The sequence below is a fragment of the Hevea brasiliensis genome, chromosome 14 (genome assembly GCF_030052815.1).
Source record: "Hevea brasiliensis isolate MT/VB/25A 57/8 chromosome 14, ASM3005281v1, whole genome shotgun sequence".
Lineage (NCBI taxonomy): Eukaryota > Viridiplantae > Streptophyta > Magnoliopsida > Malpighiales > Euphorbiaceae > Hevea > Hevea brasiliensis.
The window spans coordinates 79598082-79610888 of NC_079506.1; the positions used below are offsets into that span (position 1 = coordinate 79598082).

Here is a 12807-nt window from a genome sequence, read left to right on the forward strand (position 1 = left end):
AGGAACAACTTCCATGAAGGAAGTGTGGCCAAACAATGTCTACATCTTGGCCAATTTGCTAGGTAAATGTTAAGGGACAAAATCTGGACCTAAAGAAAGGTTCAAGGAATTAATTGATACATGATATACATATTACTTAAATGGTTTTCCAAATACATAAGTTACATGAAAGTGAGATTGGAACCTATTTTTCCATTACAAATGACATGAAATTGCTATATAGCACTAATGGTGCACAACATGAAATAATAAGTCTATAAGTACTTAATAACACTAATTTGCTCAAAGTATACCTAGACTTATGTATATAGCTTGGATCAATTGGTATACCAATTAGGGACTACAGATTGCAGTACTGTCTACATGAATGATCATTGATAGACAATATCTGTCTGATATGGTTATTCCTCTGGCTTTATGCCTGCCCAATGGCCATTGTGCCTGATATGATTTCTGGCTTTATGCCTGCCTGCTGGCCTTATGCCTAACGTAACAGATGTATACATGATAGACATATGGATGTCTAACTAGTATACTCTCGTGTTTATAGTCTGTTATAGGTCACTTGGGCACTGATATGAACTTAGTAAGACTGAATATGGAATAAGTGAATAGAAAAGATCCTAATAAATTTATTTGCTCCCAAAGTTCAATAAATATGTAAATGACTCAAAATTCATGAAATCTGCATTTTTATGAAATTATACATGAAATAACTATTTTTAATTAGTTAGTTTATTTCTACTTTAATTTATGCATCACTAAGTGTTATGCTTAGCGTGTTGGTTTACCACGCGTAGGTACTAGAGACTAATAGCAGCAGTAGTGCTCTGATAGAGAGTTTGATCATATCTGTATTAGAGTTGGAGTCACCTTAGCTGTGCATTTGGTAGGGCCCATGGTTACATGTTTTGTACTTTTTGTTCATTGTACATAAGTAAAAGATCTAATTCGGACTGTAATATAAATTGTAATTGTTGTATATGAATTATATAAATGAAATGAAAGATATTTTACATGAATGAATGATATGATATGTGATATGAGCTGATGATGGAAAGACCAGATATGATGATTTAGATATGATATTGAAATTGTAATATGATATGAGATTTTAACAGGTGATTAGTGGAACCCATCAAACGCTAATAAAATAGAGGAGACTCTGTCCGGGTCTCCATAAAAATAAAATGTGATACAAAAATTTCAACACATGGGATAATATGAATAAATGGAATTTAAATTAATAATGTACACGATAAGACAAGATAGGGTGCTTCGGCACCAAATTTGGCACACCTTGCTTAGCTACACTGTAGACCAGGTAAGGGGTGTCACAATATATATATGTGGGGAGCTCAGCTCACCCTCATAATCCTCAGTCAATTAATTTAGTCAAATGAGAGCTCAACTCCCTCATTCAAAATATATATATTCATCCCATTCAACCATACATGCGTAACATTAAGTTTACAATTTCAAAATAATAATCTTTACAGTCCCCAAACCAAATAAAATACTCCTATTACATGAGAGTTCTAGATTTTCAATTAATAACATAAATTATAGATACTGTAACTGTAGACCTATAAGGAAGAAAGCAGGTTAATCATAAGGAAAAAGTACTCCTGTAACCTGGAAAAATAGGTGAACAGAAGTAAGCGTTTGACTCATAGAGTAAGATATTGATTTTACATATAATTTCTATAACTATATAAGTCTAGTGCATCCATAAGAATGAAATGTAATATTTTCACATAATTCAAACAAGTCAAGTCATAATCACACCAAAGGCAATTTAGAGCACTCACACACCCGTGTGTCAAATTCATACTCATACATATATATAAGGGAGCTGATCCCTTATATAACTCTCTTAGTTTCAACTTCTGATACACTTATATTATATAGATGTTTTTAAGCATAGTTGTACAGTATTTTATAGCATTTAGATAGATAATGTCATGCATAATCTCTAAATTTATTAACATTTGCAAAATTCATCACCTTGTACTGAATTCTATATTTTCTGCATGTTTTCAGGTGTTTTGAAGAAGTTCCAAGGTATAGGAGTAAAGAAGGAGGCTTGGAAAGACTCAAGGAAAGAAGATTGTTGCTGATACAAAGTACACGAGTCGTGTAACCACAACCATAGACCTGTGTAACCTATTGCCAGGAGAAAACCAAAGAAGTCAGAGAAGAAACATAGTACATGGTCCGTGTAACCTCCCGAGACCCGTGTAAGATTCTGCCTGGTAAAGCTCCAAGAGTTCCTAGTAGAGCAACAGTACACAGGCTGTGTAATCAGCCCGTGTAACTACATGAGGCTCGTGTAAACTCCTGCCCCGACACAAGATGCAACCATTCAAGCTCCAGTAAGTTACACGGCCCTGGGCCATGTAGTAACACACGGGCCGTGTATCAGCCGACAACTAGTTTCCTGATTAGGGTTCCAGCTCCAGTTTTTATAGAAAGAGGAGACTCCTGATGCCTTGGGGACTCTAAAAACCTAACCCTAGATCGTTCAATATAAATAGGAGTAGCAGAAAACATAAAAGGGAGTCTTTCATCTTTTCACATACATATTCTTCATAGCTGCCTTGAAGAAGAGAGCATCAGTACAAAAGGGAAATCCTTAGTCGAAGTTCCACAAGTCCAAAGCTGCAGAAAATCCTCTTCGATTCTTTTGTTCTATTTCTTTAAGCAGACTTTTTATGTTCTTTCATTTTATTTTCATTATGTTTGTTAAACTCACCATGAGTGAGTAATTTCTTTATTCTGGAATTAGGAGAGTAGCGCTTGTAATCGTTATTATGGATCAATATTGAGTTTTATTTATTGGATTTTTATTGGATTTGAGTTCTGTTATTTGATTTAATATTCTGTGTTCTTAATGCATGCTATGTGTTGGTACCCACTTAGACATGACATAAGATACTAATTGAAGGACTGAAAGGTGAAGGTTAGTGTTGGAAAATTAAAATATTGAACTTAGGAAATCTGACCTAGAGATAGGCTAAAATCCTTCATGGAGTTCCAAAATTAATCAAGGATCTTAAAGAGTTTTAATTAATTTAATCACCACGAACGTAGGGTTTAAGTTAATTGAAACACACCTTAGGTGCCTTGAGAGAGGACCAAGGATATCTTAGGATTAATTTCTATCAAAACAACAATTCTCAATCTGATGAATAGACAAGATTAAAATCCATAATAAGGTTAAAATGTGAAATTTTAATTCTGGAATTGCTTTAATAGATAGTTTTATTTAAAATTTATTTTCAGCATCCAAAATAGATTTAATTCACTCTCCATCTATATTCGATAGCCTAAACAGTCAGAATTGCCATGTAGCTTGGTACTTGCTAGTTAAATTCCTCATGGGACGATACTCTACTCGCTACTTTATTACTTGTTAGCGATCTGTGCACTTATGGGGTTAAAAAACCGGCAAATAAGTTTTTAGTGCCATTGCCGGGGAATTCATTTTTAGCAATATTAGGTGATAAGCACTTTAGTTGATAAGCACTTTAGCTGATTTAGACATGTTTTTATTATTGTTTAAATTTACTTAATTAATTCTTTTATCTTCTCTCAGGTATTTGGTTTGGTGCTTGACCAGAACAAAGCCAGAGGAAGAAGTTTTGGACTTGGATACCGAGATAGATAGAACTCTAAGAGTCATCAGGAGAGAAAGGAGACACCAAGAGCAAGATCAAGAAAATCCAAAAACTCCAATCATGGCCGACAACAACAACAGGCCAAGACTCTTAAGGGACTACGGAGCCCCATCTATACAAGGATTCTAACCCAGTGTTACAAGACCCGCAGTGGAGGCCAATAATTTTGAATTAAAACCGACATGGCTCCAGATGATTCAACAAAACCCATTTTGGGGGTTCACTAACAGAAGATCCACATTACCACCTCTAGTGCTTTCTTGCCCTATGTGACACATTCAAGATGAATGGAGTCTCTGATCAAGCTATAAGACTCAGAGCATTTCCATTCTCCCTTTGAGACAGAGCAAAGAAGTGGTTACTTTCTCAACCTGCTAGAATATTTACCACTTGGGAAGACCTCTCATAAGCTTTTCTAGCAAGGTATTTCCCACCTATAAAGACTGCAAAGTTGAGGGTTGAACTCAATACCTTCAGGCAAAAGGAAGTTGAATCACTCTATGACGCATGGGAGAGGTATAAAGACCTGCAGAAGGAATGTCCATACCATGGCATAGAGGATTGGCTTCTAGTTCAAAATTTTTATAATGGGCTATTGCCCTCTACAAGGAGCACTGTAGATTTAGTTGCAGAAGGTGACTTAATGGAGAAAATGGCAGCACAAGCACTTGAACTTTTGAAGAGGGTCACATATCACAACTGCGAGTGGTCAAATGAAAGGGGAAATATAAGGAGGACAGCAGGGATCCTGGAATTGGATGCCCTAAGCACGATAAATGCTCAGTTTGACCAGCTGATAAAGAGGCTTGACAGAATGTAAGCTAATGCTATTGGAGTAAGCAACCAACGCTACAACAGCTGTGGAGGAGGATATATGACTTCTGAATGTAACAACTTCAACGAACCCTCCACATAACAGATGAACTATGTGAATAACGGGGGGAACTTCAACCAGAGGCAGCTCAACAACCCATACTCAAATACTTACAACCTTGGATGGGGGAACCACCCCAATTTCTCATGGTCTAACTCACAAAATCAGCCCATGAATAAGTAATAAGAGTACAGACCACCAGCACCCCCTGTATTTCAGAACAGAGGATAAAACTTTGCACAGCCACCACCAACTCCTTAACCTCAACAGCTTAAATCGAAGTTGACTATGGAATCCATGATGGAGGGCTTCCTAACAGCCCAACAACAGCAGAATGAAATGATCAAGTAGCTAGCTTCCAGAATGGACCAACTTGCCACCCATAATAAGATGCTTGAAAATTAAATTGCTCAGCAGGCAGTTTCTTCAAGCAAGACTACTAGTAAGCTGCCTAATCAACCAGAGATGAACCCAAAGGAATATTGTAAGGCAGTTACATTGAGGAGTGGAAGAGTTTTAGAACCATTAGAGGAAGAATCAATCGAGAAAACCCCTGATAAATCTAAAAACCAAACAGAGGAGAAAGAGGAAGAAGCCAAAAAGGACTAGGAAGAGGAAGCAAAGAAGAAGAAGAAACTAATAGAGGCATATCAACCTCCTCTACCTTTTTCTTAGAGATTCCAGAAAGCCAAATTGGATAAGCAGTTTGGAAAGCTTCTAAAAGTTTTGTAGAAGCTTTATATTAACATTCCTTTCACAGAAGACTCTCTCAGATGCCATCCTATGCCAAGTTCTTTAAGGAAATTTTATCAAAGAAAAGAAAGCAGAAAGATTATGAGACGGTCGCTCTTACAAACGAATGCAGTGCCATATTGCAAAATAAGCTGCCACCAAAACTCAAGGATCCAGGAAGCTTCTCCATATCTTTTCTCATCGGTAATATGAATATAGACAAGGCCCTCTGTGATCTCGGAGCGAGTGTAAGTCTAATGTCCTTATCAGTATGTCAAAAGCTGGAGGTAGGAGAGCTTAAACCTACAACAATTTCATTGCAACTGGTTGATCGATCTGTCAAATACCCTGTGAGAATTATAGAAAACACCCCCATTAAAGTGGGAAAATTCTTCATCCCAGTTGATTTTGTTGTCTTAGAAATGGAGGAGAATGTCCAAATTCCTATCATCCTGGGGAGACCTTTCTTAGCAATCGCCGGAGCTATTATAGATGTTAAAAATGAGCGGTTAACTCTCAAAGTAGGAGATGAAGAGGTAGAATTCAACCTGTTCAACACGATGAAGCACAAACTTAAACCTGATGAATGTTTTAAGGTTGATATAGTTGACAAGCAAGTTGAAGAAGAGTTTCAAAAAGTACATCCTGAAGATCCTCTTAAAGCATGCATTGTGCAAAGCCACACAGTAGACAATGAGAACATAGAAATTACAGCTTGTGAACAATCTTTAGCAACTAATCCACCCACACCCTTAGCTCAAGCTTTCAAGGTGGAGGAGCTAAAGGAGGAGCAACCCAAAAGCAAATCAGAGGACAACACTAAACAGGTAGAACTTAAATTTCTCCCCTCCTCATTAAGGTACGCATTCTTGGACTCAAACTCTAAATATCCTATTATTATCAATGCTAGCCTATCTGAAATAGAAGAGGAGAAATTGTTAAAGGTGCTTAGGACTCATAGCAAAGCTATAGGGTATACAATAGAAGACCAGAAAGGGATTAATCCTTCAATTTGCATGCATAGGATATCTATGGAGGAAAACAACAAACCCACTATTGAACACCAAAGAAAGCTTAACCCAAACATGAAAGAAGTAGTTAAGAAAGAAATTCTGAAACTATTAGATGCAGGTATTATATACCCAATTTCTAATAGTAAATGAGTTAGTCTGTACATATAGTGCCTAAGAAAGGTAGGACAACTATCGTTCAAAATGCAAACAATGAACTGATCTCTACTAGGGTAGTCAATGGTTGGCCATGTGCATAGATTATAGGAAATTGAATAGTGCCACTAGAAAAGACCATTTTCTCTCTCTTTCATAGACCAAAATGCTAGAAAGGCTAGTAAAACATTCCTACTTTTGTTATTTAGATGGGTATTTAGGATTTTTTCAAATTCTTATTCACCTAAAAGACCAGGAAAAGACCACATTCACATGCCCTTATAGAACTTTTGCATATAGAAGAATGCTTTTTAGTCTTTGTAATGCTCTTGTTACTTTTCAAAGATGCATGATGGCCATTTTTCTGATTATATTGAAAATATCATGGAAGTTTTTATAGATGATTTTTCTATCTATGGAACTACTTTTGATGATTACCTAGCTAACTTATTTGAAGTGTTGCAAAAATGTGAAGAATCAAATCTGGTTCTGAATTGGGAAAAATGTCACTTCATGGTAAGGGAGGGCATAGTTCTTGGCCACTTGATATCAGAAAGAGGGATTAAAGTTGACAAAGCAAAAGTTGAGATCATCGAAAAAATGCCACCACCAAAAACTGAACCAATATTTTAAACAGTCAGGCATCATTCATAGAATTGCATGTCCCTACACACATGAACAAAATGGTCTCTCAGAAAGAAAAATTCAGCATATAGTAGATACATCTTTAACCCTTCTAGCTCATGCCAAAATGCCTTTAAAATATTGGAATTTTGCAATGGAACAAAGTACAATTTCAATTAATATTTTACCATCAAATGTTCTTAAGCAAAAATCTCCTTATCAAATACTCTATCACAAAAATCCAAAATTTCTAGACTTCAAACCGTTTGGCTATTCCATCTTTCCATTACTGCGTCCTTACAATGCACACAAGTATCACTTTAGGTCCACTCCTTGTGTATATCTTGGTCAAAGTCCAACACATAGTGCATATAGATGTCTAGATAAACACACTGGTAGGATATATTTAGCACGGCATGTTAAGTTTATCACTACTCAATTTCCCTACATGACATCATCTTCATCCACATCATCAAGGGCTGCCATAGAGTCACCATGGATTCAGGTAACAACAACAGTTCAACCTCACTTGGTCTCTGCATCTAATTCAGGTACGAACACTTCACCTCCATCCCATCCTACTTTATCTCCTTCTTATCCGAATATCTCCTTGACTCCACCTCAATCTCCTCAAGCTGGCCATTCACATCCAAAGAAGACACCCACTTCAACTATATCACCTCAAATTCTATCCAGAACACCTCAACATTCACCAAATCCAATACCAACTCAAACACTTGGTTTACCACTCATTGTGGACTTCACCGAATACACATCAGCCAACAACACTAGTGAACCTGAAACCCAAAGCCCACAAGAACCCGAGCCCATAAACCCAAATGAACCCGAGACCTCAAGCCCATTAATTCCCAAAACAAATGTCTCTAACCCGCCACCTAAACTACGCACCCATTCCATGGAGTTACAACCCAATCCACCCAAAAAACAATTTTACTTGTCCCAGATAAAAACTAATTATCTATTGGAGGAACCTAAAACACTTTTGCAAGCAAACAAACATGTAGAATGGTGTGAAGCTATGCAAAGAGAGCTGGATGCATTGGCACAGAATCACACATGGAGCTTGGTCCCTCGACCCCCACACAAAAATATAATTGGAAATAAATGGATCTTTAGGATCAAACGCCATGCGGATGGTAGTATTGAGCGATATAAGGCTCGATTGGTTGCAAAAGGGTACACTCAGCAATCGAGCATTGATTATCAAGAAACATTCTCCCCTGTTCTCAAATTCAACATCATGCATACGATTCTTTCCATCGCCACAGTTCATCAGTGGCCAATTCATCAGCTTGACATTTCCAATGCCTTTCTACATGGGCATGTTGACACTGAATTATATATGGAGCAACCTCATGGCTATGTAGATGTCACAAAACCAAATCATGTATGTAAACTGCACCGTTCTCTTTATGGACTAAAACAAGCTCCACGAGCATGGTTTCAGCGTCTCTCAGAATTTTTAGAAGGCCTCGGATTTGTCGCTTCCAAAGCCGATACATCACTGTTCATTCTACTCTCAGGTGCACTCACATTTTACATACTTGTTTATGTCGATGACCTCGTTGTTACATGTTCAGATAAAAACAAGTTACAGTGGTTTCTCAACAAAATCAAAGACATGTTTCCAATCTGTGATCTTAGCTCATAACATTACTTTCTGGGTATTGAAGTTAAGAAAATTGGTGATGATCTTCTTCTTACTCAAAGTAAATATGCTGCGGATTTGTTAAAAGAGACGAAAATGCAAGATTCCAAACCATGCATTACTCCCATGGCTGCTTCTCCCCCACTTAGCAAAACGCAGGGTACACCATTGTCTAACCTGGAGCAGTATCGACAAATTGTGGGTGCTTTACAATACATGACTTTGACTCATCCTGACATAGCTTTCAGTGTCAACAAACTGGCCCAATTTCTTCCTTTGTGCAACCGATGTGCACCGCAAGTAATAACGCCTCCTACGCTACATAAACGGCACGCCTCATGTGGGTTTGCACATCACCAAGCAATCTACCATGCAACTTCAGTGCTTTGCGGACAGTGATTGGGAAGGCTGCCCTGATGATCGACGCTCTACCAATGGTACTTAGTTTATTTGGGGAGCAATTTAATATCATGGGCATCAAAGAAACAACCCACTATTGCTAGATCCTCCACTGAAAGTGAGTACAAGTCAATTGCCAATGCCACGGCTGAGGTTCTATGGGTCACCTATTTACTGCGTGAACTTGGTTGTCCACCTATGGGTTCTACGCATATGTGGTGTGATAACATAGGAGCAATTTATCTTAGCTCCAATCCAGTGTTTCATGCTCGAAATAAACATATTGAACTGGATTATCATTTTGTTCGTGAGCAAGTCAAGCTTGGCACAATACAAATCAAGTTTATTCGAAGTGGTGATCAGATTGCCGATATCATGACCAAACCATTGGCACGACATATGTTTCAGCAACATTTTGACAAGCTACGTCTTCATTCCACTCTGGCTTAGCTTGAGGGGGGGTGTTAGATATATTCAAATGACGCATTATAATGTCAGATATATTCAAATACCGTTTTATGTGGATCTTGTACTTAGTCTTATACTTGTAATCAATCTCTGTACTTAGTCTTATACTTGTAATCAATCTCTCTTGTTGTACACTATAAATATGTTAATTATTCATTAATAAAATGTAACAGCAATTATTCCTCCCAATCTCAAACTCTCACATGTGCATTGAATTGCACATTGGTACCTGTGTTTCTTGCACATTTGACATGTCCCTTGTTATTTGTATTAGTAGAGATGGCATCAGCCTCTGAATCTGACTCGTCGGATAGGTCAATGGAATTAGTATAAAGCTACCACAGCTCTTGAATGTGTTCCCTCCATTGCTCTAGTTCATACTCCTCCAAAGGGTTGGACTTTCCCTTCGAAGGGTAACTTTAAAATGAGTACAGACACACAAGTGTTCCTGGAACTGGGAAAGTGGAGCTTGGAATGGTGATTCGAGATCATCATGGGCATGTTATGATGGCTGCATCAAGGGTTGTTTCGATTAATATGAATCCAGCTATAGCGGAGATTCGTGCTATTGACTATGGTTGGCAAGTAGATTTGGACGCAGGTTAGAGACTTGAGAGTGATGCCCGTTTACTATAGCTGCTCTCAATGGTGGTCCTCCTGTTTCTCCTTTCCAAGCAAATATTGTTAGGAAAGTGCTCCAACTTTCAAATAAGCTTGCTTTTATTAATTTTAAGTTTGTTTCTAGTTCTTCAAATGTTCTTGCTCATTTTTTAGCTAAAGAAGCTCTTATTTGTGAGAGTCAAGAGATCATATGGATGGAGGAGTTTTCTATCCATCTTACTGACAATATCAGCTTTGATATATTGCTAACTTCAACTATTTGTCATTAATGTTACTCTTGTTTTCTGCTAAAATAATGTTATGTGTTAGGTACCTAAATTGATTCAATTGAATCAATTAAATAATAATTATTAAAATTAATTTAAATATATATAATTAATATAAAGATATATATATATATATATATATGAGCTTTGAAAATTGTGTCTATCTTTTAATTTGTATAGCAAGCCTCGCTTTAGGAGAGAACAGTTTTCGGTTTAAACCGAAAAATCGAATTGAATGGATTCAATTCGGTTCAATTGGTTCGGTTTTAAAATTCAATCGGTTCTGTTTGGTTTATAATTTTGATAATTTCGATTAATAGGTTTGGTTCGATTCAGTTATTTTCATAAAAAATAAAAAAAATCGAACCGAACCGAAATTATTAATATATATAGAAAATCGAACTAAATCGAATCAAACCGAACCTTAAGATTTTTTAGTTTTGATTTCAATTTTTTTTTGTTTTTATGTTTTATTATTTAGATTTAATGTTAAAAATATGAAATTTTATAAATTTCGATTTGATTGGTTTAAAACCGAACCGAACCGATATTTATCGATTTGATTCGATTTTTAAAATTTTTGATTTTTAGTTTTTAGTTTTATCGGTTCAGTTCGGTTTGAAACCGAACCGACCGTTTGCACACCCCTACCTTGCTTGATCAACTGAAGAAGTCATATTACCAGTGTCAAATCATTTTGTTTTTTTGTCTTCACAAGCTAATTAATTATTAAAATAATATAAAAAAATTATTACCAAAATAATGCAACAAATTTCTTTGGCACTGTTGGAGCTTTAGGCAATGGCAAAATAATCATAGAAAATTAGAAACACCATAATAGAATTATAAAAAATACAAAATATCATCTAAATTAAGAATAGTATTTGAAAGGTAGAGAATTAATATTAAACTAAAAATACCAATTAAATGTGGTTCAATAAAATGATATAATTAGATTTTAAAAATATTTATCAAATAAAATCAAGATCTTTGGATGCCTTAACACTTTTTACCTTGTAATTAATAATTACTGAATTTAAAACTTTAATATTTTTTATTTTATAAACTTCTTTAAAATCTAATTCTATTTTTTAAAATCTAAAGGAAATATAACTCTAAAAAAGATAAAAACTCTATTTCTTTGTGATTTCTATTTCCTAATTTTTTATTTGAAAATAATAGAATCCATATTGTTTAATGCAATTAAGCTGTGTTTATGCAAACAAACACAAGAAATCATTAGCTATTGAACTTGGTGGATGTCATGATTGGTACAGTAGATTAGAAATTAAATAGCAAGTTATTTAGCTTGAGGTTCTGGGTAAAAAAAACTTTTGTTATTTTGTTATTTTTATAATTATTTTGTTATTTAGTTTCAAAAAATTATTTTGTTATTTTGAAATTTTTATAATTAAAATATATTAAATTAATTTTTAAATTAATTTTTGATATTCTTTAATTAATATATTTAAAAATAAATTTTTAACAAGAATTTTAATAATAATATCAAACGGTACCTTAGCGGTGAAAGTGATAGATGATCAACTAATAAAAAAAGTTCATATTAAGCTAGCCTTATTCAGTGAGTTGATTTATAACTGAATATTTTGAACCTCTATTTGGCCGCTGATTCAGAGGCAATAACCATTGATAATCAAAATGAGAGATTTAATTAAGAAAAATATTGGAAATGACTGAAAGGCATTAGATTATGCTTAAAACTATCTCTGAAAATGCAATTCAAATTCAATTAATTCGGATTGATTATCCGAATGAAAATGCAAGGGAGTCTTAAGTCTGATGTGACATGTGAGTTAAAATTCGCGAGTGGATTAGGTGTGTCTCATAGAGTAATCTTTTGAGATCTCACATCAATTGTGGACAGAATGTATGAATGGCTCATTGAACTGTTTGTATCTAATATCTATATAAAAAAAATTCTAGTTAATGTGATGATTTTTGAAAATACCAATTTTTAAAAGTCAAAATAATAAGAGAATCTTGCATAAATTTCACACGAAACTACTGAATTATCTTCTCTTAAATCTTTCTTTTTTATTAGCTTTTTTTAGTAAATATTATTCTGATAAATAACTTTTTTTTATATATTTTTTAAGTATTTTTAGCTCAATGGATTAGGACTAATCTTGTTTGCTTTGAGTCAGCTTATTAAGATGTAAAGAGCTCTCAATGAATATCTTCTCCATTTACGAGAATCAAACACTCAATCTCCCTTAAAGGATAAGAGTGTCGAACCACTCATACTAATCACTCGTCGATATTTTGATAAATAATTTTACCTTTACAC

General features: G+C 35.2%; 1 protein-coding gene across 1 annotated transcript; it reads left to right on the forward strand.

The window, feature by feature from the left end:
* The first annotated feature begins 4332 nt into the window (after positions 1–4332).
* On the forward strand, positions 4333–6673 carry LOC131173001 (uncharacterized). The gene is made up of 3 exons (XM_058134642.1): positions 4333–4496; positions 5315–6230; positions 6662–6673. The coding sequence occupies exons 1-3, from the start codon at positions 4333–4335 to the stop codon at positions 6671–6673; spliced, it is 1092 nt and encodes a 363-aa protein (XP_057990625.1).
* The last annotated feature ends 6134 nt before the right edge of the window (positions 6674–12807 follow it).

What these genes read in the sequence shown, in the direction of transcription:
- LOC131173001 (XM_058134642.1), top strand. Translation starts at nt 4,333, where the DNA reads ATGGCAGCACAAGCACTTGAACTTTTGAAGAGGGTCACATATCACAAC. An exon ending in ATAAAGAGGCTTGACAGAAT is followed by an intron (nt 4,497 to 5,314) that starts GTAAGCTAATGC and finishes TTCCTTTCACAG; the next exon opens with AAGACTCTCTCAGATGCCAT.